General features: G+C 41.1%; 1 protein-coding gene across 6 annotated transcripts in view; it reads right to left on the bottom strand.

Annotated features, from left to right (window-relative positions):
- LOC132530597 (E3 ubiquitin-protein ligase parkin) overlaps positions 1-26,106 on the bottom strand; it is a 1,420,256-nt gene that overhangs the window by 306,914 nt on the left and 1,087,236 nt on the right. For all 6 annotated transcript variants that reach the window (XR_009543830.1, XR_009543829.1, XM_060167843.1 and 3 more), the window contains exon 9: positions 12,467-12,616. Coding sequence is in view for 4 of the 6 variants with exons in the window: in XM_060167843.1 (XP_060023826.1) it covers positions 12,467-12,616 (150 nt within the window). In the remaining 2 variants the exon portion in view is untranslated. The remainder of the gene's footprint in view (positions 1-12,466; positions 12,617-26,106) is intronic.

The following is a 26,106-nucleotide window of genomic DNA, read 5'->3' as shown; positions in this document are numbered from 1 at the left end:
TGTCTGCTATTAGAAAGTCCTTATCTAGTGCCTCTTTTTTGGTTATCTGCCCAAAGTCCTTTAGTGGATGAATTCCTTTGGTCATTTTTAAGAAATGTACCAGTTAAGAGATTTTGGCTGGAGAATCAGAAAGTCCAATTCAATTGGCTTAAACAAAAAGGAAATTTATTCTTTCACATAACGCTCAGTCCAACAACAGAGGGGCTTTCGAGATGAATGACTGAGTCGTGCAGTCAAGTCCACAGGAAGGACCGGGTTCTTCCCAAACCACGCCTAGTAAGGGTCACGGCAGTAGCAGGATGGGTTTGGACGACTCAGGATTCCCTCCTGACCTGGGAATGCGGTCACCTCCCAAAAAGGAGAATACTTGAAAAAAAAAAAAACCTCAGTGTTTAGCAGGAAAAAGGGACGATGGAAATCAGGAAGGAAGCCAAGGCTGTCCTACAACCTGTGGATGCCCACACGGATTCTAAGAGTCACCTGACGGAAACTTGCACAGCTGGGCGGGTAGCTGGGGAGCTGGGTGCTCAGGGGTCCGGCTCTAGCAGCAAGCAGTCCTGTTCACAGAGGGCAGGTAAACAGCCTTTAGAGTAGGTTTCAGGCTGGTTGTTTTCTTAACTTTCTGGGGTAATTTGTGCCCCTGTCAATTTCTGATTCTACATCAATGACTTCTAAACTGGAGCTCAGAATATCAGAAGCTTACCCAGTTCACTGAAACCATGTATGTTATTGAAGTTTAGTGCTTTTCTGAGCTCTTACAGAAACAATCTTTGGTTTCCCCAGAACAGCAAACTACAAATACACACAGAAAGGTAGTCTCCAAACACCAATTTTGAGACCTTTTAAAAATCTTCCCAACGTCCATAACCTGAAGCCATTTCCACCCAGCTCACTATGGGAGGCTCTGCCTCAACTGATTTAGTCTGAGGAAGATCTTATCTCTCTACCTATCTTTCTACTCCAACTTTTCTTATTGATTAAGAGGCTCCCGCACTTTACAATAACACAATACAGCTTATACAAAAGCCTAGTCATGTTCTCACATAAAGGAGTTTTTCAGAAGCTGGCTTTGATTGGATTTCTTTGTTTCCAAATAGCAGCTGTCTTCTGAATACAGTTTTGCTTTCTATGCCCTGTTTACATGTAAACCATTTACATCAATGGTCTAAAGAAGGTTGATAAATAACTATTTGCTTGTGATTTCTTTTCTAGAAGGCATCCATTCCAAGCACTTCACATTCTTTAAAAATCCAACAAGTAAAATTCCATCTTATTTCTGCAACAGACTAACTTAGAAGTTGATGGCACTCAGTATCTCTCCTTTTATTATTTCCTCCAAATAATCAGGCAGTGCCAATATGCAGGCTTGCATACATAGCAATGCTTCGAGTTCATGGAGAGGAAGAGGTAGTGCAAACACCTGTACCCAGTAATTCGCTTAAGAATTCCTTAGGGATAGGTGACATTCTGGAAGTGGAGTGGGTTCTGTCTGGGTAGGTAGCCCCAGGAATAGCTAATTCAGACTCCCTTTGAATTACGGACCTGTCAGTTTTTTTGTTTGTTTTTGTGGTGTTTTTTTCTTTTTTTTGCGGTACGTGGGCCTCTCACTGTTGTGGCCTGTCCCACTGCGGAGTACAGGCTCCAGACGCGCAGGCTCAGCAGCCGTGGCTCACGGGCCCAGCCGCTCCGCGGCATGCGGGATCTTCCCGGACTGGGGCACGAACCCGTGTCCCCTGCATCGGCAGGCGGACTCTCAACCACTGCGCCACCAGGGAAGCCCCCTGCCTGACTTTTGATCCAGGGAGAGGAGGGACTACTCCAGCTGAACAAACTTTAAAAGAGAATGGGAGAAACAAAATGTGGTGTATGTGTACAATTCAATATTATTCAGCTATGCAAAGGCATGCAATTCTGACACACGATGGATGAGCCTTGAAAACACTGTGCTAAGTGACAAACATTATGCTAAGCCAGATACCAAAGGACAAATATTCTATGATTCCACTTCTCTATCTAGAATAGTCAAGTTCACAGAGACAGGAAGTAGATTAGAGGCGAGCAGGGGCTGGAAGAAATGGGGAGTTAATTATTGCCTAATAAGAAGAGAGTTTCTGTTTGGGGTGATAAAAAACTTTGGAAATTGAGAGTGGTGATGGTTATTCAACATTATGAATACACTTGATGCTGCTGAATTGTACATTTTAAAATAGTTATAAATGGCAAATTTTATATTGTATATATTTTACCACAATAAAAATAGTATTAAAAAGGGGAGTATGATAAGTGATGTAAGTCAGAAAGAGAAAGACAAATACCATATATCACTTATATGTGGAATCTAGAATATGACACAGGACTTCCCTGGTGGCGCAGTGGTTAAGAATCTGTCTTCCAATTAAGGGGACATGGGTTCAAGCCCTGGTCTGGGAAGATCCCACATGCCGCGGAGCAACTAAGCCCGTGCGCCACAACTACTGAGCCTGCGCTCTAGAGGCCGCGAGCCACAACTACTGAAGCCCGGGCGCCTAGAGCTTGTGCTCCGCAACAAGAGAAGCCACGGCAATGAGAAGGCCGCGCACCACAAGGAAGAGTAGCCCCTGCTCGCCGCAAGTAGATAAAGCCCACGTGTAGCCACGAAGACCCAACACAGCCCAAAATAAAATTAAATAAATAAATTAATTAATTTAAAAAAGTATGACACAAATGAACTTATCTACGGAACAGAAACAGACTCACAGGCATAGAGAACAGACTTGTGGTTGCCAAGAAGGGGTGATGGGGGAGGGATGGATTGGGATTTTGGGGTTAGCAGGTGCAAACTAGTATATAGAGAATGGATAAATAACAAGGTCCTACTGTATAGCAAAGGGAACTATATTCAATATCCTGCGATAAACCATAATGGAAAAGAATATGAAAAAGAATGTACATGTATGTATAACTGAATCACTTTGCTGTGCGGTAGAAATTAACACAACATTGTGTATCAACTCAACCTCAATAAAATAAGTTTTTAAAAAATGTTAAAAAGGGAGTGTGAGAGAACAAAGAAAACTACTTTGATAATCATACTTCATAATTCGGAGTGTATATAACACCATGAAAGGCGAGATGAGAACCAGAGAAGGTAACTGTGGGATAGATGAACAATATCAGATCCGTGAGGCCATTTTCTAAAGGTAGCGTGAAGGGAAATCAAGAAAAACCAGGGCACAGGGAGGAATGATGGGGTCATGACCCGGATAAACATATAGGAGGAGCCAGCTGTTTCAGGGGGCTAGCGTTCAGGAGAGACCCTAACGAGGAAAGAGAGCCGGAGGCAAGCCCGAAAGAGTACAACGCACTGTATCTCGGTGAGGCTCCTACCACCCGATGACAACAGGCCTGAGAAATCGTGGGGCGGTAAAAACTAATTAGTGTAACGAGATAGAACAGAACTCCCCATCCTCTAGAACACCCAGTGCCCTCTGGGAAGGACAGTGAAGACAGGGCCGCCATTCAGGACGCCGGGCAGGGGGCTCCAACCGGCACCCTTTTGTGAGGGTGGCCCCCCCAGGGCAGTTCCAGCTGGGTGTGGCCCAGGCTCACATCAGTGTGACCGCTCTTGTCAATGTGCTGCAGCAATTCCTGACCGTGTGGAAAACCAGGACAGCAGCAACAAACCATTATGCGAAAGAATATGAAAAACTATATATATATATATATATATATATATATATATATATATATATATATATATATATATATATAAAACCGAGTCACTTTGCTGTATACCGGGAACATGACATTGTAAATCAACTATACTTCAATAAAAATAAAAATTAAAAAAAACCCCATGATTCCTTTGTCAGGATCACATTGTCCTATGCAGTTAACGTTTTATGAGATTGACATACATTGATACCCACTATGTGAACATATTTTATTTACCATAATATCTGAAAATATTTTATTTACCATAATATACTTTATTCTATGAAGTTTAAAAAGCTCTCTTGTTCATTTAATAGGAACCATTTGAAAATACATAACTAACCACACACAGTCATAAAATTTCACCCTATCTTCTCTGTGGATCTTTTTTTTCTTTAAATGTGATTTGGTATTTTTTTAAATTTATTTATTTAATTTAATTTATGTTTTTGGCTGCGTTGGGGTCTTCTTTGCTGTGCACAGGCTCTTCTCTGATTGTGGCGAGCAGGGGCTACTCTTCGTTGTGGTGCGTGGGCTTCTCATTGCGGTGGCTTCTCTTGTTGCGGAGCACGGGCTCTAGGCACACGGGCTTCAGTAGTTGGCTCTAGAGAGTTGGCTCACACAGCCAACTCTAGAGTTGGCTCTGGAGTAGTTGGCTCACGCAAGCTCTAGAGAGCAGGCTCAGTAGTCGTGGCTCACGGGCTTAGTTGCTCCGCGGCATGTGGGATCTTCCCGGACCAGGGCCTGAACCCGTGTCTCCTACATTGGCAGGTGGATTCCCAACCACTGCGTCACCAGGGAAGCCCCTTCTCTGTGGATCTTAAATCCATAAAATTATATACCAATAGCAGTTTAAGAATAAAAAAGATTTCACTATAAAAACATGTGGTCTTAAAAATACCTCTAGGACAAATATGGCATACCTTTTAAAAAATCATGTTTTATTAGTCCTCTACAAAGAGGAAAATGTTGTAGGTCTAATGTTCTGATCCTTGGGTTTCACTAGCTCCTTCCCAAGTGTACTGTGGTAAGCTTGCTACTCAGATAAAGCAAATGATTTGAGTCCCTGAGTCAAGCTGTCCCATGAAACACCTGTCTTATAAGAGGCACCACACAAAAGGCAGCTCTTGCTCAAGAAGGCTGCTTGTGCTATTCTACTTGTTCAGGCAAATACATGTTAGCATATGGAAAACTTTAAGTCCGACAGAAAAAAAGCCCTGTTTAACCGAGCTTACTGTGTGCTTCCAAGCTACGTGGTCACGGATCTTGGCCCAGGCTCTCTGTCCCGGATTCCAACCCTCCTCCTAGCACATAACATTCCTCGAGCCTGTACTATACAAGCATCACTTTGGAGGACACTGCTCTACATTTTTTTTTTTTTTTTTTTTTTTTTTTGTGGTACACGGGCCTCTCAATGTTGTGGCCTCTCCCGTTGCGGAGCACAGGCTCCGGACGCGCAGGCTCAGCGGCCATGGCTCACGGGCCCAGCCGCTCTGCGGCATGTGGGATCTTCCTGGACCGGGACACGAACCCGTGTCCCCTGCCTCAGCAGGTGGACTCTCAACCACTGCGCCACCAGGGAAACCGTATTTTTTTTTTTTTTAACGTAGGAAATTGCTTTAATTGCTGCAAAGATTTTTCTTCTTAACTAGAATTGAAGAGGTCAAAGCGCTTATGTGTGAGACACAGGAATGTCTGAGTTTGTGAATGCTTCTCCTTGGGTGATGTCTTATAGCTATTCTCTCTGCCCCATGGAACTTTCTGTGATATTGATGAAAATATGCTCTCTCTTCATGGTTTAGTCCAGTAGCTGGAGGCCACATATGGCCACTGAATACCTCAAATGTAGCTATTGTGACAGAGAAACCTAATTTTAAATTTTATTTAATTTTAATTTAAATAGCCACTTGTGGCCAGTGGCTGCCATATTGAACAGCACAGCCCTAGACTGAGGTGAGGGCAGAATCAAAATGAATGCACAGGAGCTATGTTATCTTCAGTAGAAACCTGTTTTCCAAAATGTTCTGAGCTCTCTTGTAGCTGGTAGAGCTGAAGAAGTCTTCTCTATTCAATTTGCCACAAAATTGATTTCCTAACACATTATTCAAAGCGATGGAGCTTATCATTTTGAAAGAGTATAATTATTTCATACTTCCCTTATTTTAACAAAAAATAGCTAAAGACACATGGAAAGGTCACTGGTTCTGTGTTGGGTTAGAAAATATATATTTCTATTTCAGATTGCAGAATACTTTCTAGGAACATTTGCCAATTGCTAAGTGTTTTCCAGAGAAATGTTATGCAGAACTTGTTTGTACATTTATGAACAGTTTCTTTAATTAAAATAAATACTTTCCAGAGCTTTCTATCTTTGCACTTCAAGCTGGCTCACAAGCAGAAAGTCTAGCAAGACTTATTTCCACTCTGTAAATGAGCCAGTCTTAGTGTTTAAATTAGATTTTTGGACACTTGTCAAATAAACACGGAATGCATATTTCTGACATTTTGTAACATTCACTTTCTTTTAAAAATACTTTCTGATAAAGAACATCTTGTATATCAAAAAATAACGTGTCAACAAGATTTGATTCCATGCTCTACATGCTACAGAGGCCAGGGGGTTGAGGTAAAAGCAAGGAAGGGTTACAACCTGGAGTTTAACGCTGACAAAGCCACGTTTAGACATAATGGAAAATACCTGTCCTTTTTGGTGCGTCCTTGAAAGCATTACAATATAAGCCACACATACCTGGAGTCTAGAATTTAATCTCTATTCTTCTTTGGAGAAAAGGGAGAACTCAATATAGTTTTCAAAATACTTCACATAATTTAGTTAAATTATGTATATTTATAAAATTAAAATACCTTTAAAGAACTGGAAAAGTAACCACTTTCTTTTTCTTTTTCTTATTAAATATTGACCATCTGCTGACTTTCTGTTTCTGAGCCCCACATATTGAAATGAAGGGGCTTCCCATCTATTTATTAAGCTTTTAACCCAATAATTAGATCTTTGAGGGGAGGAATAGGTATCTCCATTTGTCTACATCGACTCCTTTCCTATATAGGGGCTAAAAATGAGGCTCAAACTCTCATTTAACTAAAATCTTCAACAATATATTAATGATATCGTTATAAGTACTTTTAACAAAAATTTCTTTGCATGTAGCAGGTCGTACCCCGTCCTTGCACAGGTCTAGATCCAGGTTGGATGGAGCCTTTGTAACTTTAGGTTCTACAATTTTTGAGACGCTCTTCAAGGAAAACAATGCAAGAATACCATTTGTTAAGAGGGCTTGGACGGGGTCTGTGGAAGTGAGGAGGCCAAGGCGAACGCTGCATTAGCTCCTCGATGCATCTGCCTCGGAGCAACGCACGCTACTCACTAAAGGAGGGAGTGACTACCAGGCGCCTTAAGAAATTCTATTTAATTTCCTTAACTAATGGTCAGTTTAACGATTTTTTTTTTAAGATCTCCCGTTTTCGTTTAAATGAGTACAAATTTTTTTCAGTTGTTAAATCTTGTCCCTGAATTTCTAATTTAAAACAGAAAACTCTTTATTCAATTCCTAGTATTATTTTAAGAAATTATCTCTCAGACATATAACATCTCAAAACAACAGCAAATAAGATAAAGATGTTTTATTTACAGAAAACTCACAAGGTTTGATTGCTATAGCTTTTTGTACTCCCAGGTCAGTGAGCATAATGTATTCCATATTTTGTTGCTGTTTTCCAGTATTAAACATGTCAACATTTTACATCGGTACCATAAAACTCAGTGAGATAGTTCTGATGAATAGCAATAAGGCCAGAGAAAGAATAATGCATCACACGAATTCCTCAGGAAATCAATTAGTATTTTTATGAGCAGTAGTAAAAATATGACCAAGGGTTAGCAGAGAGTAAGGTCAGGCTATTTGATCCCAAAACATATTCTTTGCTGAGTTCTGTTTACCCATGTAAAAATATTCTGTACTGCATCAAAATGAAAATCTCAGTGCTCCCAAGACTAAGATATTTTATATATCAGATGTACTGAATTCTTCATTTGGCTGTGTGGACTTCGATAGGGCATATAAACTCTGTAATTTTTGCAGGATTTTCAGGTTCCTAACTGACTTTTCGTGGATCTCTGAACTTAGTATATTTTGGTGTTCTGAATTATGTTCTATGTGTACAAGTAAAACACTGCATATTTTATATTTTTTGAAGAGGTTCTTGTTGAGGCAACATAAGTAATTCTAACATTGGGGTAAATGATGATTAGTATTTGAAAATAAAAGTGACAGTGTATTCATATTACTTCTACATTGTTAAGATTCATTCATTCATTCACTCAGTCATTCAATGAATGCTGAACTCCATATACATGAATTTACTGAGGACAAGACTATGGAGGCATGAGACAAGTGTCACACTTCAACTTGAACCCTCGGAGGTGGCACTTAAGCTCGGATAATTCTTTAAAATGGTAAAAATTTTGCTGCAACCATCACACATCTATCAGGTCTTTCCTAGCTGGACTGATATTATCATTTAAATGGAAATCCTAACCTTCCTTTATTAGCTAATGTACACTGCTCTCTGGGTAACAGTTAAGCCTAGATATATAGGGGAGCAAAGGATCAGCTAATCTGATTTTCCAGGGAATAACACTATATGTTTGAATAAGACAGTCATAAATACTAACCTTAGCACCTATTTTAAAGGAGCCAAAGACAATGAAAATGCTGAAGCTTGTGTCTTCAGATGGAAACTATACACAACAGCAATCATGGATGTATGGGGGACCATCCAGGCATGTAGCGGTGGGCTGACTGATGAGATTAGAACTCTACAGTTTGGAGCTCAGTACACAGCTGTTTCTCAGCTCTAAAACTGTGTGTCCATGGGCACCTCACAATGTACCTGGAAAGCTGAATTTTTAAATTCTGTGAATGACAGGGAATTTGGTTCTCAATCATTTTTATGCATGAGATCCTTTTTGTAACATCAAGCATTTCTTGGATACCCACATAATAAGAGTTGCCAGTTGAGGACAAATTAAGCACAGGTGGATTCGCAGATATCTTACAATAAACCTGTAAATTACAGCCTGAGAAGCACGTCCAAGACTCTGATTCTTCCATAGCTTTGCTGTCAGTTACTTTCCTTGAGCACTGTCTAGGGTGAGGGGTTCACTGCTCCCATGACAGCCTGTTTTGTGGCTGCTGTCCATGGTGCTAGAGCAAACCCTGAGCAGAGATTCATCTTCCTCTAACTTCTACTTATTGGGCCCTGTTCTGCCTCTGAAACGACATAAACTAACCACGATTTCTTCCACACAACAGCTTTCCATTACCACCCATAAATCCAGAAAAAACCATCAGCTTACAAGGGTGTACAAATCACAGCAAAACAGCATGTACCAGGAAAAGGGAAGAGAAAGAAGTAAAAAAGTGAAGCCAGGAAATAAGCTTCCAAATCCATTCTATTAGTGGCCCATTTCTACGCTGTAGCTGGCCCACAAATGCGGCTCTAGGTTTTCCAGCAGTCAGCTTTCAGGGGGAACCCTTAGTAGTTGCATAATTCGCAATGTCCTCCAGGACAACCTTCCTCAGGACAAGCATAATGAACTTGGAATAGGCACCATGGTTCCTCACAGAAAAGCCCACTGGGATGTCCTGAACCACACACATCAAGTTCCCTGTACAGTGACCACAATATAAACAAATGGCACCAAATTACCATGTAGGGAAAGCAATTCTTTGAAGGGCTAAAATAGTGAGGCCCAGGTACCTAATTCCCTGCTGTAGATCTGGCTTGATTCAGGGGTATATTTTAGAATATTTGGAAGGGAGGATCAAACAAGTGTCCTGTAGTTAATTTTCCATGAATATTAGGTCTTTCAGGTGAACTTTTGATAAATACTGATTAAGCTTTTGATTAAATATTAAATAAATATATACATAATGCCAGGCACTGTTCTAAGCATTTTACATCCATTAGCTCATTTAATATTCATAATGGTCTCATACAGGGTCATTATAAGACATCGTATGTTGGAGGTGAGGAGACTGAGGCACAGAAAGATTAAGACCCCTGGTAGCAGATACAGCCAGCATTTGGATCTAAGTCATACAACCCAATATCCGTTTTTTTTTTTTTTTTTTTTTTTGCGGTACGCGGGCCTCTCACTGCCGTGGCCTCTCCCATTGCGGAGCACAGGCTCCGGACGCGCAGGCTCAGTGGCCATGGCTCATGGGCTCAGCCGCTCCGCGGCATGTGGGATCTTCCCGGACCGGGGCACGAACCCGCGTTCCCTGCAGCGGCAGGCGGACTCTCAACCACTGCACCACCAGGGAAGCCCCCAATCTCCTTTTTCACCACTACAAGAATCCCAAAGGCATGTAAGTTGGGTTAACACCCTTTTGTGAAAGTTGAGGATTTGAAGAAAAAGAGCAATGTGAGGTCAACTTATGTCTTTTGAGAAGGCAAAGCAATGGGAATTTGTATCAGTCTGAAAAAGCTTACGGGGATTGGGGCATAAAAGGCAGGGAGGGAAAAGAAAGCATCAAGTCAGTGCATAGTTTAGAAAATCATTTCTCTTTGTTCTTTTTTCAACTTCTTCAAATTACAAACAGTGGTGGATCAAAATATGTCCATGTATTCCTTGACACCCTTTCCTTTAAGATGGAGCCTAATTTCCTTCCCTTTGAGGGGCGTGCTGGATCTAGTACTCAGTGCTGACCAATGGAATAAATCAGAAGTGATGGTGTACAGACTTGGAGAGCAGGTCACTGTGGCTTTATCTTTGCTCTGTCTGTTGGATCAGTTGCTCCAGGTAAGTTAACTACCATTGTGAGTACAAGTAGCCTAAGAAGAGAGCCATGTGGTGAGGGCCACTAGCCAGTGAGGAACTGAGGTATTTCTGGCCAAGAGTCATGTGGTCGAGCCATCTTGGAAGTGGAGCTTCCAGCCCCAGTCAAGCCTTGGGTTAACTACAGCCGAGCTTGACTCCAACCTCATGGGACTCTCAGCCAGAACCACCCAGCTAAGCTACTCAGGGATTCCTGACCCTCAGAATCTGTGAGATAAAAATATTTATTAATTAAAAGGTTCAAAGTTGGGCTTATTTGTTATGCAGCAACAGATAAGTAATATATGAAACAACAAGCATCCCCTACCACCCTCGCAGTAACAAAACAGAATAAATAAAAATAAAACACATTGCGTAGAACTTCCAAAGAAGCATCCTGAAGATAATCATTCTCCTTTAGGTAAGGATTTGCCCCCAAACTCTCTTAACCCAAAGATCTTAAAGCAATTCAATTTACTTCCAAGGTAATTTTCCATGATTTGGAGTTCAAATATGTGTGTTACTTATAATGTCACATTGTGTAAAAAAGGGAAGCAAAAGATGTTCAAATCTAAAATTACATAAACCCTCAAAATTCTTAGAGCAAGATGAAGAACTGAATGCAGAAGATGGGCCAAAGGAACCCCCAGCTTTAGAGAATGGAAGAACAGGAACTGTTAGCAGGTTGAAGCATGTAACTGAGCCATTAGTTAAAAGCTACTGTAACTCATTTTAAAAGAAAACATTTGCTAGAAATTCTGATCCCAGAACTTGGCAGCTTGCTGACGCCACGTGCAATTGGTGCAGATTATACAGTAAATGACGAGGACTAAAGCTGGGAAGTGGAGTCTGATTTCCATAATTTCTAAGGCTAGCAGACATGACTTGAGTTTTCATCCTAACGCAATCACCATTATTAATCCAGAGGTATTTCCTTCTGCTTAGGCATCGCGGTGTCTCTTTATTTCTCACCTTCCACGTACTCTGCCTTATCACTCAGCCCAGGGCTCGCTAAGCTGCACTCCATGACCGATACGGCGCTTTACGAAGGGCGACAGATGCCAGTTTATGCACAGGTAAATCACAGTGCTCAGCCCCAGATCAGGCTTGGGTAACACCCCTCTGCCGTCCATACCCCTCCGTCCACAAAGCTCGTCATGAAGTTGCAATTTTAAAAGAAATGCTTTCCCATCACAATTCAATAACCTTTTTATAAGCACATACACTTCTTTTTCTGGCCTGCATGAAATTTAATATCAGGATTATTATCCATTTGTCATTTCAACCTATAATTTAGTCAGCCTACTTGCGTTTGATTTATGCTTCCCTCGCCCCTTCGCCGTCAGCTCGCAGCCACAGACCCATTCAAGAAGCTGTCTAGGTCATATTGGTTTGACCTCTTAGAACAAACACTTTCCATGTTTCTTATTCTGCTTCCCTAAGAGGCACCATGAAGTTTTGCTCATCTCGATTTAAAATGATTTTTACTACACAATAACATTTCAAGTTTTCCGTATTAATCTTCATTTTATTTCTTGAAATACTTAGGCAAACAATGTTACTAAGACATCACGCTAAGATGAGGAATTCTCTTTCTCCTCCACTCCTGTCTACTTAATGCCTGAATTAAGAAATCACACACTTTTGCTCTGAATTAGCTGAGCACTGGAAGAAAAGTTTAAAAGGCTGACCAAGTAATTCACGTCTTAAACACTTGGATAGCAATTAAAGCAGAAAATCTTACCTCCCCTTCTATATATATATATATATATATATATATATATATATGGTATCCTGTTGAGAATTTAAAAATCTATTTTATATATCAAAGATGTCTGAGTCTAAATGGAAAATGAAAATAAAGCAACCCTAGCCAATCTGCCAAAGCAAACAAATACACGGTCAAGAGCCAGGAGTGTGGCTGGTACTCACCCCGCAGCCCAGGCCGCTGCCCCCTTCGCAGGTGACCTTCCTCTGGCTGGGCTCAGGAAGCAGCCCTGCTCCGCAGCCCGGGCTGGGGCACAGCACGCCCCCCATCTGCAGCACGCACTCTTCGGCGCCATATTGCTGGTACCGGTTGTACTGCAAAGAGAAAATGAGTTTTTCAAAGTGATAATACAGACACCAAGATGTGCTGTTTTACCGAAATGCTAATAGTTGGTGGTTCGGGGGTTTTCTTGTTAGTCTGTTTCTGTAAAAACAGGGGTGGGGGGTAAGGTGTGGTACAACCTAGAGAAAGTCTCCCAGTTCCAGCTGACAAAACAGAGAAGTGAGGCCTGTGTTCTTTGAATTTCTAGAAATTTACCCTCAAAAAATAGATTTTTCCAAGTTTGAGCTTTTAAAATGCTACTACCAATTGCATTTAGTAGACTTTTTCATACAGATTTTAGGGAACATATCTATACTTTAAGTTATGGACATTCAAAACGCATCACTATCAATCTCATCAAAGAGTATATTTTCATGCCTCTATTCAGGAGTCTATCGAATTTTTAAAACTGTTTTGAAAATAGGTCCCAATGTTCCACCCCTGGTAGTTGTTAGCAGCCCACACGGCATCAATGAGCATACTCAGCTTGACGAAGAAAGACTACTGTTTTTCTGTTAAAGAATAAAATTTTCCTTTCATCACTATTCTTATTCCTAAAGCATGATTTCTTTTATCCCTGACTTCATTTCTCTGTGCTGTTGCTTGGCTCAATTCCCTTTAACTGTTTCCCCAGCTTGCAGAATAAACCTCAAATTGCACAGCACACTTTCCAAAGTCTTCCTTGTCGCAGCCCTACGTTACTGTTCTCCTTGCATTATTTGATCATATTCTCTTCTAAACTCAGATCAACTCAAATGGATCTGACAATTAATTCAAGCAACATTTACTGAGCGCCTACTATGTGCCAGACACTACTGTGGGTGTTGGGAATACAGCCCTAAACAAAACAGACATCTCTGCTCTCATCCATAGGACTACAACAGTAAATACTGCAAGGTTAAACTGTACAGTATTTCAGATGGTGATGAGTGGGGAGGAGAATAAACAACTAGGAAGAGATAGATCCTGGGGAAGATGGGAATTACAGTTTTAAAGAGGTGATCAGGGAATAGGGAATGCCTTATGAAGAAGGTGCATTTAAGCCAACATCCGAAGGAGATTAGAAAAGCAAGCCGTGTGCCACCTGGGGGAATGAGCTTTCCTAGCTGAATAAGGAGCATTATAAAGGTCCAGAGGCTGCATGGGCTTGGTTTGTTTGAGGTACTGCTAAGAGGCCAGTGTGTCTGAGGTAAAGTGAATGGGCGCGTGTGTGTGTGTGTGGGGGGGGCGTGGGTAATAGTAGATGAAGTCAGAGAGTTAATGGGGATCCAGGATGTATAGATCCCTGAAGGCCTTTGTAAGAACTCTGGCTGTTATTCTGAGAGATTTGGGAACCACCGGGGACTTTTGAGCTGTGGACGACACAATATGACTAATCTCTTAAAGACAGTCATCTGGCTGATACGTTCAGAATAGACTCGTGGGGACAAGGATGGAAGCAGGAAGCAGAGAGGCAGGTCAGAGGTTATTTCAGCAAGGTCCATGGAGAGATGGTGGTGGCTTGAATCAGGAAAGCAGTGATTGAGGTAGGGATGGAGCAGTGGTTGAGTTCTGGATATATTTTGAAGGTAGAAATGGGAAATTTTTTTAGGCAGGTTGGATACATGGTGTGACAGGAGAGGAAATCAAGCAGGAAGTAATGTTTTTCCCTGAGAAGAGAGAGGGAAGGAGAGACTATTACTGAGATGGGGAGACTTGGAAGAAGAAAGGTGTGAGTCTGTGTGTTTAGGGAGTTGAGAAAAGGAATCATTATTTCTATCGTGCTCATATTCATTTTGAAAACCTCCTACACAACTAAGTCAAAATGTTGAGTGGCTACTTGAATGTATGGCTTTGGAATTTAGGAGAAAGTTGCGGGTTGTAGACACTGATTTTGAAGTCACAGGTGCACGTAGAGCTGGAAAGGAAAGGGTTAGCATCAGGCCTACTCTCCATTTTCTCATATTTCTGACCCAAGCAAAAAAAGAAAGATGCGTTGGTCAAATCCCCTTGTAAATATGCTAATGGTACTTATATACAATGGCATTTACGAGAAAAGAGTTCTTATCTATAGAATGCATTCAGCAGGAAACACTTGGTCTAAGTTTGCTTACAGTAAACTAGAATATATGAATTTATGAGGTAAGGCTCTCTGAAAATGTCATAAGCTGTGCAATTATTAAGGGATAATGAAGACATTTTATCAAGTGAAGAATGATGAGACAGTTTATATAACTGAGAGATTTCCTGTCAGTGATCATTCCATGAACTTCCCAGAGACCTCATGTATTGACTCTTGCCTAGAGTACATCCCAATATCCTGAGAAAGGACATGCATAGATGTGTTAAATGAGGTGGGGTTTCCCTGTATTTTGTCTGTGTCTCATCATTACCAGCATCCTGGAAGTTATTAGCAAAGACTGACACTGGGTTACATCTACGATTCTTTTTTTTTTTTTTTTTTTTTTGCGGTACGTGGGCCTCTCCCTGTTGTGGCCTCTCCCGTTGCGGAGCACAGGCTCAGGACGGGCAGGCTCAGCGGCCATGGCTCACGGGCCCAGCCGCTCCGTGGCACGTGGAGATCTTCCTGGACCAGGGCACGAACCCGCGTCCCCTGCATCGGCGGGCGGGCTCTCAACCACTGCGCCACCTGCGAAGCCCACATCTACGATTCTTGCAAGTCTGATTTGACAATACGACCCTGTGTTATCTCAACAGCCATGAGACTGGATGAGATTACCTAACCTTTGTGGGGATGCTGAGAGGGAGCCAGCAAAGGAGACTGAGAAGAAGCAGCCTATTAGGCAGGTGTAAAACGAGAAGAATGTAGGCGTCCTGGAAGGCAAGGGAACACAGTATTTCAAGGAGGGTGTATGTGTCATGATAAATTGTGTCAAAGGCTGCAGATAAGACAATTACTGAACACTGGCTGTTGTTAGAAATGGAGATGCCATTGCGATCTCAACAGGGGCCATTTCAGTGGAGTCATGGAGCCAGAGGCATTATGGGAGTGGAGTCAAGAGAGAACTGGAGGAGACAAATTCCAGGAGGTGAGCGTGGACACTTTTTTCTAGGAGTTTGACTGAAAGGGGCAGCAGAGACAGGAGGACAGCAGCTGGGAGGGCTGTGGGACTGTAAAGGGATTTTTGAAAATGGAGAAATAACAGGATGTTAGTAGGCTGAAGGGAATGAGTGAGAAGAGGACGGCAACTGATAACGCCGTGGGGAGGTGAGGGAATGGGATCTACAGCATGAGTAGAGGGTGAGGCCTTAGGACGAGGGCAGAGTGCTGGGGCCCAGGTGCGGACAAAGGAGGTTTTGGAAATTTGAGATGAGCAGAAAAGGTATGAATGATAAAGGGGAGGGAATGTTTGGAGTCAGGATTATTGCTGGGCAGCATGAGAGCCCATTTGAACAGCGAATATGAATTTAGAGGAAGCTAGTCAGTAGAGTTGCCTGCTCTTCGCACCAACACTCAGCAGCACGTGCAGAGCAGCCAGGAAGTTGGCTTTAAGCCAGGTGGGGTTTGGTCAGACTTGTATGAAGAAGCAAGCCATCCCTCCACCATTCCCACCCCTGTGTGGCTTTGGCACATAGCATCCCCTCATATCACTGTGAATGATTCCAATAAATATTTATTGAACCCCTCTGCTCAGCTCTGTACCACTGGACTCTTTAACCTTCTGTTTTGTCCAATCCAAAATGGGTACAAAGTTTCAGTTTTGCAAGATGGATACATTCTTGGGATCTCAGGTACAGCCTGGGGAACACAGCTAATAATTCTATATTGTAGACTTAAATTTGCTAAGAGGGTAGGTATTTCAGAACTACGGAGTTTTACTTAATATTTTCTGTTTTACATCTGTGTTGCCCGTTTTCTACACTGGTTCTCAAGAACGCAGAGAATAACAGAATCATAATGTTCCATAATAGCTCACTTGCTTTAGCTCACATTGTACACACCATGATTTTGGAATAAGAATGACAATATTATCACCATGAATGTGATTACTAAAAACTTCAAATATATTTTCATGTGCTCTACCCATTCTCCTGCCAAATTTTTCCAATAACACTGTATCTAAATTGTTGAGACATAGGGCCATTTCATACTATGCTTTCTTTCTCCTTATTCTCATGTGATCTTAACGCTACACACACACACACACACACACACACACACACACTTAATACTCATCACCAGTCCTTATGTTAATGTCTGATCAGCAATTTTGGTTGTTTGAAGCTTGTTCTCTAGTATAAATTCCTCAGGAAGATCTCATTGGAAAAATGTTCACTGAATTCTTGCTCAGTGACAGTTTATTTGGGGCCTTGATTCTTGAAAATGAGTTTGGCTGGGTATAAAGTCCTGGGTTCATATTTTTTCCCCCTTAAGTATCTTAAATGTCTTACTCTATGTTCTGATACATAGTGTTACGGGCAAAGCTTATGACAATCTGATTTTATTGTTTTCCTTTATAAGTGAATTGATCTTTTTGCTCAGATGCCCAAAGGATTTCTTTCTCTTTTTCTTTAGAATCTAGTAATTTTATTAGAATATGTCTTGGTGATGGTCATTTTCTGATCAATATTCATATGCATGCTATGTCAGGAAAGTTGTACTGAATTTAATTTTTTAGTATTTACTCCATTCTCTTGCTTTGATGTTTTTCTTGTGGGCTTTCTAGTGTACATATATTGGACGTTTTTTACCTAATTTCTAAATCAGTCAACTTCTCTTGACTGATTTAGAAGTTGGGTAAAGTTAGTTTATCTTACTTTATTTTCATTTTTTAGAATTTTCTTTCTTTTCACTGTCTATTTCTTTTAAGACTATGTCCGTTGTTATTTATTTGTACTTGTGAAATTTCTTAATAACTTAGTTCCCTTTGGAATAGTTATTTTAGTTTTCACCCAGTTGGTGGGCATGACCGGCTGACACACTCTCACTGCCTCTCAGGACAATATTCTGCTCTTCACTCTGCATCTCCTCTTAAGAACTTTGTGTGGCATTTGACCTTGTTTCTTTTCTGTTGGGATTTTACTTTGTTCCTTTCTGTCGCTCACCTTTATGTGAAATTAGTTCTGAAATTTTAGGAGGAAGAAGGATTCAGAATAGCTCTTAATGGCTCTACAGTTTCCTATTTGGTTTTATGGGCAGTGTTAAAAAATATGAGGGCTCAATTTCTGTGATCTCCCAACTCTGATACCCCATTTTCAACCAGACTTTCTCTTTCCCTTTACTCAGTGAGGGGCTTTGTCCTGACAGAAGTCTTTGACTGGTTACTGGTTTTGTGAGTCACGGGACCTACGTGCTCCAGCCCCTCAGGCCTTCCTGTAGACCCTCTGCACTCCCTGCTTTCCTTCACGTATTTGTATTCCTGAATTCAGCACAGTATCTTGTCCATAGTTGGTACACAATAAATTGTTGTAGGATGAATTAATAAAATTTAACTCCATTCTTAAAGAATTCTAATAAAATAATCAATGACAATGGGAATTAATAACAGAGTGGTATAGGATGATTTTTACCTACATAAATTATTTTCTAGTTTAAATAAATTGATCTTAAGTCATTAGCTATTTACTGATTTGATGACAGATCACCTATCTATTTAATTTAGTTAAGCAATTTTATTACTACGATAATATTTTTTCTAGGAAGAAGTTAACCTATTAACCTAGGGACAAAGTGCACTAACTCTATAGAAATTCTTGCTGACTACATGTGTTACAGTCTCAAATTCTGACAGAACGTGTAAACTATGTTCCTGTTTCCATTCATTAACTAAGGAATTTATAAGAAATAACTTTATTATATTCAATCTATATTACAATTCCTTTTCTAAAGGAAGACAAATATTTTAGCTTACATGTCTGGTAATTTCTGATTAAAAAGTACACACAACATCTGAATCAAAACCTACAATTACTGAATGCATTTCTTTTTTTTAACATTGTGAAATGTATAAGAAAAACATTTGACCTAGACCAATAATGTTCTAGTATTCATAAAAAGTTTAATACCCTAAGGAAACAAGTTAGACATGTAATTACATTATATGTTATTAGCAGAGATCCTTATGTAGTTTTCTTTAAGATAAGACCCACAGTTTCACAGATTCCTTTCAACCAATTACTGGCACAAAGTTGAGCGTGCACTGGAAGAAACATGCTATATACTTATTGGAGAGTTGTGACAAGTTAGCATGAAGTAGAGCAGAATGTCTGTACTCATCTGAGTGTAAAATACACACAACAGTGGTAAAGTGATAAATGGACTGCAAATGGTGGAAAGGAACGACGACTGATCCTTTGACACTGCTTGTGTTATTTCCTAGGGCTTTTTTACTTATCACTGTTGAATAGCATTTATAAATAGAACTAACTTGGAGGAATGTGATTAATTTATAACGTGAACTAGGTCTGTATGGAGTCCATTCTCCGGTGAGCTCAAAAGCAGCAAATTCTCTAAAAATCACTTAGGCATTGTTTGTCTTTGGAATCACAGTGAGTGTCTATGTGTGTGCTTGTGTACGTGTAGATAGGTATATTAATACTTACTTGCCAACTTACGCTGTTTAAGCTGTTAATAAAACTAGTTTGCAAATTTCTAGATATACTTCCATAAAGTGGATACTCCACAGACAGATAACTAAGATAATTTAGAGATGACAGGGTATTTGCAAAAATTTTTAAAAATAAATGTTAATATTAACAAAGCATACTGTTCTGCACCTAAGAAAAAAATAAAAAGTTCCTCCTACATTTTGTCAGATTATAGTGAAAATACATTCTGTTAGATGACTTATCTAGGTAAAATCTCAACTCATTGGTATGGTTTATATTTTATTTATTTGGGGAATAAATTATTCAGTTTTTATGTGTATGCTCACGGATTCTCTTAAGAACAGGAAATATTCATTTTAAAGTATAAAATTCACAGAAGTTTCAATAAACTCATATTTTAAGAATCTAAAAATGAGTCAGGGGAGAGCATAAGCAAATAGAGGTTGCACTTTGGTGGTCGGTCGCTAGTTGGAGGAGTTGGGTTGGGTAGAATAATGTTCTATAATGAAGCCAGGGTCCCAGGTCCCAGGTCCCATGGAGACCAGTTAGCTTCCCCTTCCTTGCTGGCCACTGTCTCTATGCTAAGTGCAAGTGGTGACCTGCGGGGTCAGGCTGGGGAGGAACTGGCCCAAATACCCCACACTGCTGGAAAACCACTCAAAAGGCCTGTCCTATGTAGGAGGGCACAAACGGCTCATCGTGATGTTTAATTCGCATGCCTTCCTAAGAAAAGACAGCAAGAAGGAAGCTAAATTTTAAAACTGCAACAAATTTGAAGCACAGGGATACTTAGGTAAAACTAAAATCTGGGAAAACAGGCAAATGTTCTGTCAAAATGAGGTGGAGCTTGTCAGCAATCCATGGCAGCCTTTCAAATCCTCTGAGCAGGGAAGGGGGCTGTTTGTGTTCTGCCATGGAATTTTCCAGAGTATCCTTTTGGGGGCGCTCAGGTACAGCTACAAAAGCAACCCCTACCCAGGCTGTTCTTGCTTTCCCCCCACTAAATTCTGGCTTCTGTGAGGTCTTAGCCACAAGCACCCAGGGATTCCCTCCCAGGACCTGTCTCCTGCTCTCCCCCTGGAGGAGAGAAATGCCCATCAGAGATACCATTCACTGAATTACCACTCTGTGCCAAGGACTGTGCCCACACTTTGCCTATGCATTTCACTCTCCGTCTATCCTAGAAGTGACAGGTGAGGTCACTGAGTCACAAAGACATTCAGTCCTTCACTGTGGTTCACACGGGCAGGGACTCAGTGCTGTTGCTCTAAAAGACCACCCTTTCCCCGATACCAAGCTGCCTCCACTTTCTTTTTTTCCCTTTTATTAACAAAAATTCAGCTCACTATTCCTTCGTTATCATTTAGAAACTAATGAAAAACGGTTTATTACAGCACTTCTTCTTTGGCTAAACAAAGTCTAAAATAACTTTTTAGAGGAACGTGAATTTATGATTAATCCATTTCCCAGTGCTAAGTAGAGAATACCCTATTTTCTATATGTATTAGAATTTTAAAAAACACTCCTTAAATTCTCAGTAATCTTAGTTTTCTTCATGTGCAAGCAGTTAGCCCCGGGGAGTTGGTGACAGCCCCTGTGGAGGTGCCTGTCACATTGAGGTTTGTATTCTCAGTTTTGTTGCTAATAATGTACTTTTCATCCCTGGACATCTGTCATTGACTGATGAAGTAAACTGGCTAGAGAAAGGGCTGGACCTTTTTCATCGCCTAGAAAAAAACATCATTAGGATGGCTGAAATTAAATGCCAGGAGAAAACAGATCAAACAACACCTGAAATATAATTAGAGCAACAGACTGTATCCTGGATTGCAATTTACAAGGTTTTTCTTTTTCAGATGTTTCAGACGACATGATGCCAAAAAATATCTCAACTTCTAGTAGCCGTGGAATCTTCCGGAAAGGAGGTCAAAACCGATTGATTTGTTTGTCCCTTCTCCATGCTGTGGGCCATGCAGTGCCCCACAGGAAGGGTGAGGCTGTGAAAGCAGATACTTGCAAACCATTTTCCCTGAAGGAGTTTCTACTGAGGGCGTGACTTCAGAGACTTCTGGAAGCTTTGCAAACGGGTCTGCTAAGCACACCTCCTGATGGGGCCCTTGGCAGAGGGCAAGGCTGTCTGTGGGCACAAATTATTCTACCCTTTACTATAGTCCCTGAGAAGTGGTTGTGAGCAGTGCTGTTAGTCTCCAGATCCAAGAGCCTCACCCTCAGAGAAATGGAACTTCCCTGAGAGGGTGTGGTTTTGCCACCTGCACCCCCCTCCTCCCTGTCTCTTCCCGGCCTTTGCTTCTCTAACATGGGATGCTCACATCTCTCCCTTCTGGTCATCCTCCAGTCTGGAGGCAACTATACTGGTTTCAAGGTGATTATGAGGCCAATGGAAGGGGAAGAGTGACATATCATCGTCTGGAAGTTTTGTGTAAGGCTTCAGTTTGAGGCCATGAAACGGGTTATTTCCACTGCACATTTAATGAATTGATTTGAACTCTGATGACCCAAATAATTTAAAAAATGATCTTCTCGATTATATTACATGGATTTACATTTATCACTATCTTTCCTTGGTGTCAGCAAGCCTATGATACCAAGGAAACGTTCTGAAGTGAAGGCCAAGTAAGTTGCCTTAATGCCCAAGAGACACACTTGAGATGATAAGAGCCAGGTGAGACGGCAACAGCCAGGTGGCCTGGTTGTGTACCTACTTCCCTCCCAAGGTCATCAGAATTCATTCCATCATGCCTCACATCATTATTGACTTCTGAGACTTAGGCATCCCCAACTATTCTCATTCCCATAAAGGTCTCGATATTCTCCAATAGGAGCCCCCCTTCTCCCCTAAGCCCTTTCTCTGTCCCCTGGAATTCCTGCTCCACAATGAACAAGCTCTCCCGTATAATCAGGCTTTTCAAAGGTTTCTCTCTCCTACCCGATTTAACTGAAACTGGTCCATCTCCTTGCAACCCTCTAAAGTGAAGGCTGCTTTTTGTTTCAGGTGTACACACCTGAAAGCCAGAGTTGGAGCTGGTTGTCTCCTGGCCCCTCACTGATGTTCCTAAACCCTTGCTCTCCTCTCTCCTGCAAAACCCCACCCCACTGCTCCTCTGAATCTTATGCCATCTGGCTATGTACCCCTGTCCTCTCCCCACTGCCACCACCTGCAATGGACATAGGTGGATAAGCCCCTCATTCTCGGGACTTTAGCTTCTAGTTCATGATTTTTCATCTCTGCCCCTATTCTTCTCATCATTCTAGGGATTGAACTGTCCATCCATCAACCTCTTCTTTCAGTTCCTTTACCTTCTCATCTCTGGGGACCTTTTCAAAACAATTCTTCTACTGTTACAATTCATTCCTGGGCCTTGTCATCATGAGAAACTGTACCACCTCTGAAATCCAAACTCCAAATATGTCTCTTTCCAACCATCATCTCCTGTCTTTCCTTTCCCAGTGCTCTTACTGAAGTATGGACATGGCTTAAATTCTTCAACTTCACTGAGAATTCTCATGAACTGACCTAATACTTTCTCCCTGGCCACTGCTTGCTTTCTTTTAAATTACTCATCACAGACTTCAAATGAGCACTTACAACTTCTTCATGATTGTATTATGTTTCTCTAGTAGCATGTTTTCTCTTCTTTCTTCCCATACTGCTCATATCCCACCACTTTCCTCTCTGGACATCTTACTTCATACTTCACTAAGAAGACAGAAGTCAAGAATGAGGTATTCATTTATTGGGCAAATATTTACTAAGCATCTTTCTTAAAAAATTTTATTTTATTTTATTTTTTATACAGCAGGTTCTTATTAGTCATCTATTTTATACATATTAGTGTATACATGTCAATCCCAATCTCCCAGTTCATCCCACCCCCACCCCGCTTCCCCCCTGGTGTCCATACGTTTGTTCTCTACATCTGTGTCTCTATTTCTGCTTTGCAAACCAGTTCATCTGTACCATTTTTCTAGATTCCACATATATGTGTTAATATATGATATTTGTTTTCCCCTTTCTGACTTACTTCACTCTGTATGACAGTCTCTAGGTCCATCCATGTCTCTACAAATGACCTAATTTCATTCCTTTTTATGGCTGAGTAATATTCCATTACATACATGTACCACATCTTTATCCATTCATCTGTTGATGGGCATTTAGGTTGCTTCCATGACCTGGCTATTGTAAATAGTGCTGCAGTGACCAATGGGGTGCATGTGTCTTTTTGAATTATGGTTTTCTCTGGGTATATGCCCAGTAGTGGGATTGCTGGGTCATATGGTAGTTCTATTTTTAGTTTTTTAAGGAACCTCCATACTGTTCTCCATACTGGCTGTATCAATTTACATTCCCACCAACAGACTAAGCATTTTCTATGTGTCAAGAAATCTATGTGGAGAAGATGCAGCAGTGAAAAATGTGTCTGCCTTAATGGAGCCATTAGACGCCAACTTTCCCCTCCGCATCACTACACCTGCCAACATACCTGCACCCACACTCACCTGTTCCTTTCTGTCTTCTTACAACAAAAAAAGTGACCCTGTTAAGGGTCAATTACTCCCTCTGTGCTGTGGATTCAAAACAAACCCTTCTCACCTTCTAAAGTACTTCCCTTCTTTAGCTCGCTCATCTATCTCTTGAATCATCAAATAATCCATCTCTACTGGATCATTTCAATGAACATAAAACAAGTTCTAGCCTCCTCAGTCTGTAAAGCACCCTCCTGCTACTGCTGCATTTCCTTTTTCCTTTTCATAACAAAACTTCTAGAAGAAATTGACTCTGCTTCTGCTGACTCTTCATCCATCCCATAAAAATCTGCCTCTTGCCTCCAACTCTCCACCAAAACTGCTCGTTACGGCCACCCATGACTTCCATGTTGCCGTATGCAAAGGACAATTGGCCGACCTCATCTTACTCAGCTTTTCATTAGCATTCACGTAAACAGCCACTTCTTCCTCTGGGAAACACTTCCTTTCTTGGCTCCATCATGACACATCTCTGGATTTTCTACTCCTTTAACTTGAGGCTCCTCCTTGGTCTCCTTTGCTGGCTGCCACTCTTTTACCAAGTTTCCAAATGCTGGCGCTCCTTAGGGTTCATCCGTGGTCCCTCCTCTCTTACCTACTTTTCGCAACCGCCATGGATTTAAAATACCACCTACATGCCAGCAACTCCAAATTTATCTGTCTCTGACCCCTGACCTCCCTCTCCTCTGAGCTCCAACTCACACATCCAAATCCCTACTTGTCTCCTTCTCAATGCTTCAGTCATATCAAAGATATTCAGAATTGAACCCTGATTCCAAGCTTTCACCTTCACCTTCCTACAATCAAACCCATCTCAGTTAATAGAGCTGTAGGATTCCTTCATTTCCCTGACTCATAGCTAATCAATCACCACGACCTTTAATTCTACCTCTGAATAGTCACTTCTTCCTGTTTCCTCTGCCAATCATTTTCATCCAGACCATGTCCATATTGCAACAAGACTGACATTCTTAGAATGTAATTTGGATAATGCCAGCCCCCTGCTTCAACTCTTAAGGATTCCCCATTGAATTCAGAATGAAATCCAAACTCTTGACCATGGCCCACGTGGTGTAGGTGGTTTTTATCGTTCATCACGGTCTCTCTTGCTCACTGTTTTCCAGCCACATTAATTTTATTTAGCGGCTTGAACCAAGCAAGCTCTTCACCTCCCCTGGGGCTACAGAACATGTGCTTTACCCTGCTTGGAAGGCTCTTCTCCCCTAAGCCCCGTGATCGTAGCTCACTCCATGGTGGGTGTCCTGTCAACTTTCATGTTTCAGAGGTCCTGACTTCTTATCCAAAGTAGGTTACATCTTAGCATTTATCATGATTTGTACCTGTGACTTCCTTGTTTACCGTTTTACCCAACACTAGCACAATAACAGTACAAAAGGTATCAGAAATGTTTGTTGAATAAATGAAGGTTATTTCCTTAAAATTCTGGTGATTAAACCCAAAGAGGAGGAAGCTGGTAAAAGTGGAAGTACGTCTGAGATGCAGTTTTTCTGAAGACTCTCCAAATCCTGTGGACTTACAGATATCATGCCTGTTTTCTTTAGGGCTCACCTAGAAGTTTAGAGGAGCTTTACTTACCTGCAGTGTGATAATATCTTTGCCAAGTAGTTTGGCCCTGGTGGGCGTGGGTGAGGGGAACGAAAGGTGCTTTATGAATGTGAATCGTAAACACAAATCAGCGACAGGGCCCAGAGCTAAAGTAAATGCAATATGTTACATTCCAAGGAGTTTTAATTGCATTTTTATTTTAGGAAGGTAATGATTTATAGTGTTTATAATGATTTATTTTTAATCCAGATCTCAAAAAGCAAGTGCCTATTCAAGGTCAATGAAAACGGAAGGAAACACAGACAAAGCAGTCAGTCACTGGTCAGCATCTCTCCCGTCCAGTAATGAGTTCAGTAATTAACCAGTATCTGTACAGGTTTCACCAACTCACTTTTAAGTGCATGTTACACTGATTTTACTTTATTTTATTATTTTTTCTGTTCCATTATAGTTTATTACAGGATATTGAATACAGTTCCCTGTTACACTGATTTTAGTGTCTACTTTTGCTGCTACTAGCTTAGTCTATTGATAGAGTGTGAACAGTATTTAAATCAGAAACATTTTAGTGTAGTACTTAATATTTGCAACTTACTTTGCAGTCTTATTTATTTACAGAAGTTCTAAGAGATGACCTAGCATTACTCTTCCTTTTTGACAAACCAAAACGCCAAGTTAGAGACTACAATGATTTGTCAGAGGGAACTTGTAACACAGAATAAAACATTTTGTTTCATCAAGTAATCTAAGTTGCCTCAAGCACCCAGAGACAGCCTGAGAGTTTCAGCAGCTCCGGCTGAGGCCGCCCACCCCCACTGGC

Source organism: Lagenorhynchus albirostris, chromosome 12 (genome assembly GCF_949774975.1).
Source record: "Lagenorhynchus albirostris chromosome 12, mLagAlb1.1, whole genome shotgun sequence".
NCBI lineage: Eukaryota > Metazoa > Chordata > Mammalia > Artiodactyla > Delphinidae > Lagenorhynchus > Lagenorhynchus albirostris.
The sequence above is the reverse complement of the archived record's forward strand: the minus strand, read 5'-3'. Positions and strand labels throughout refer to the sequence as shown.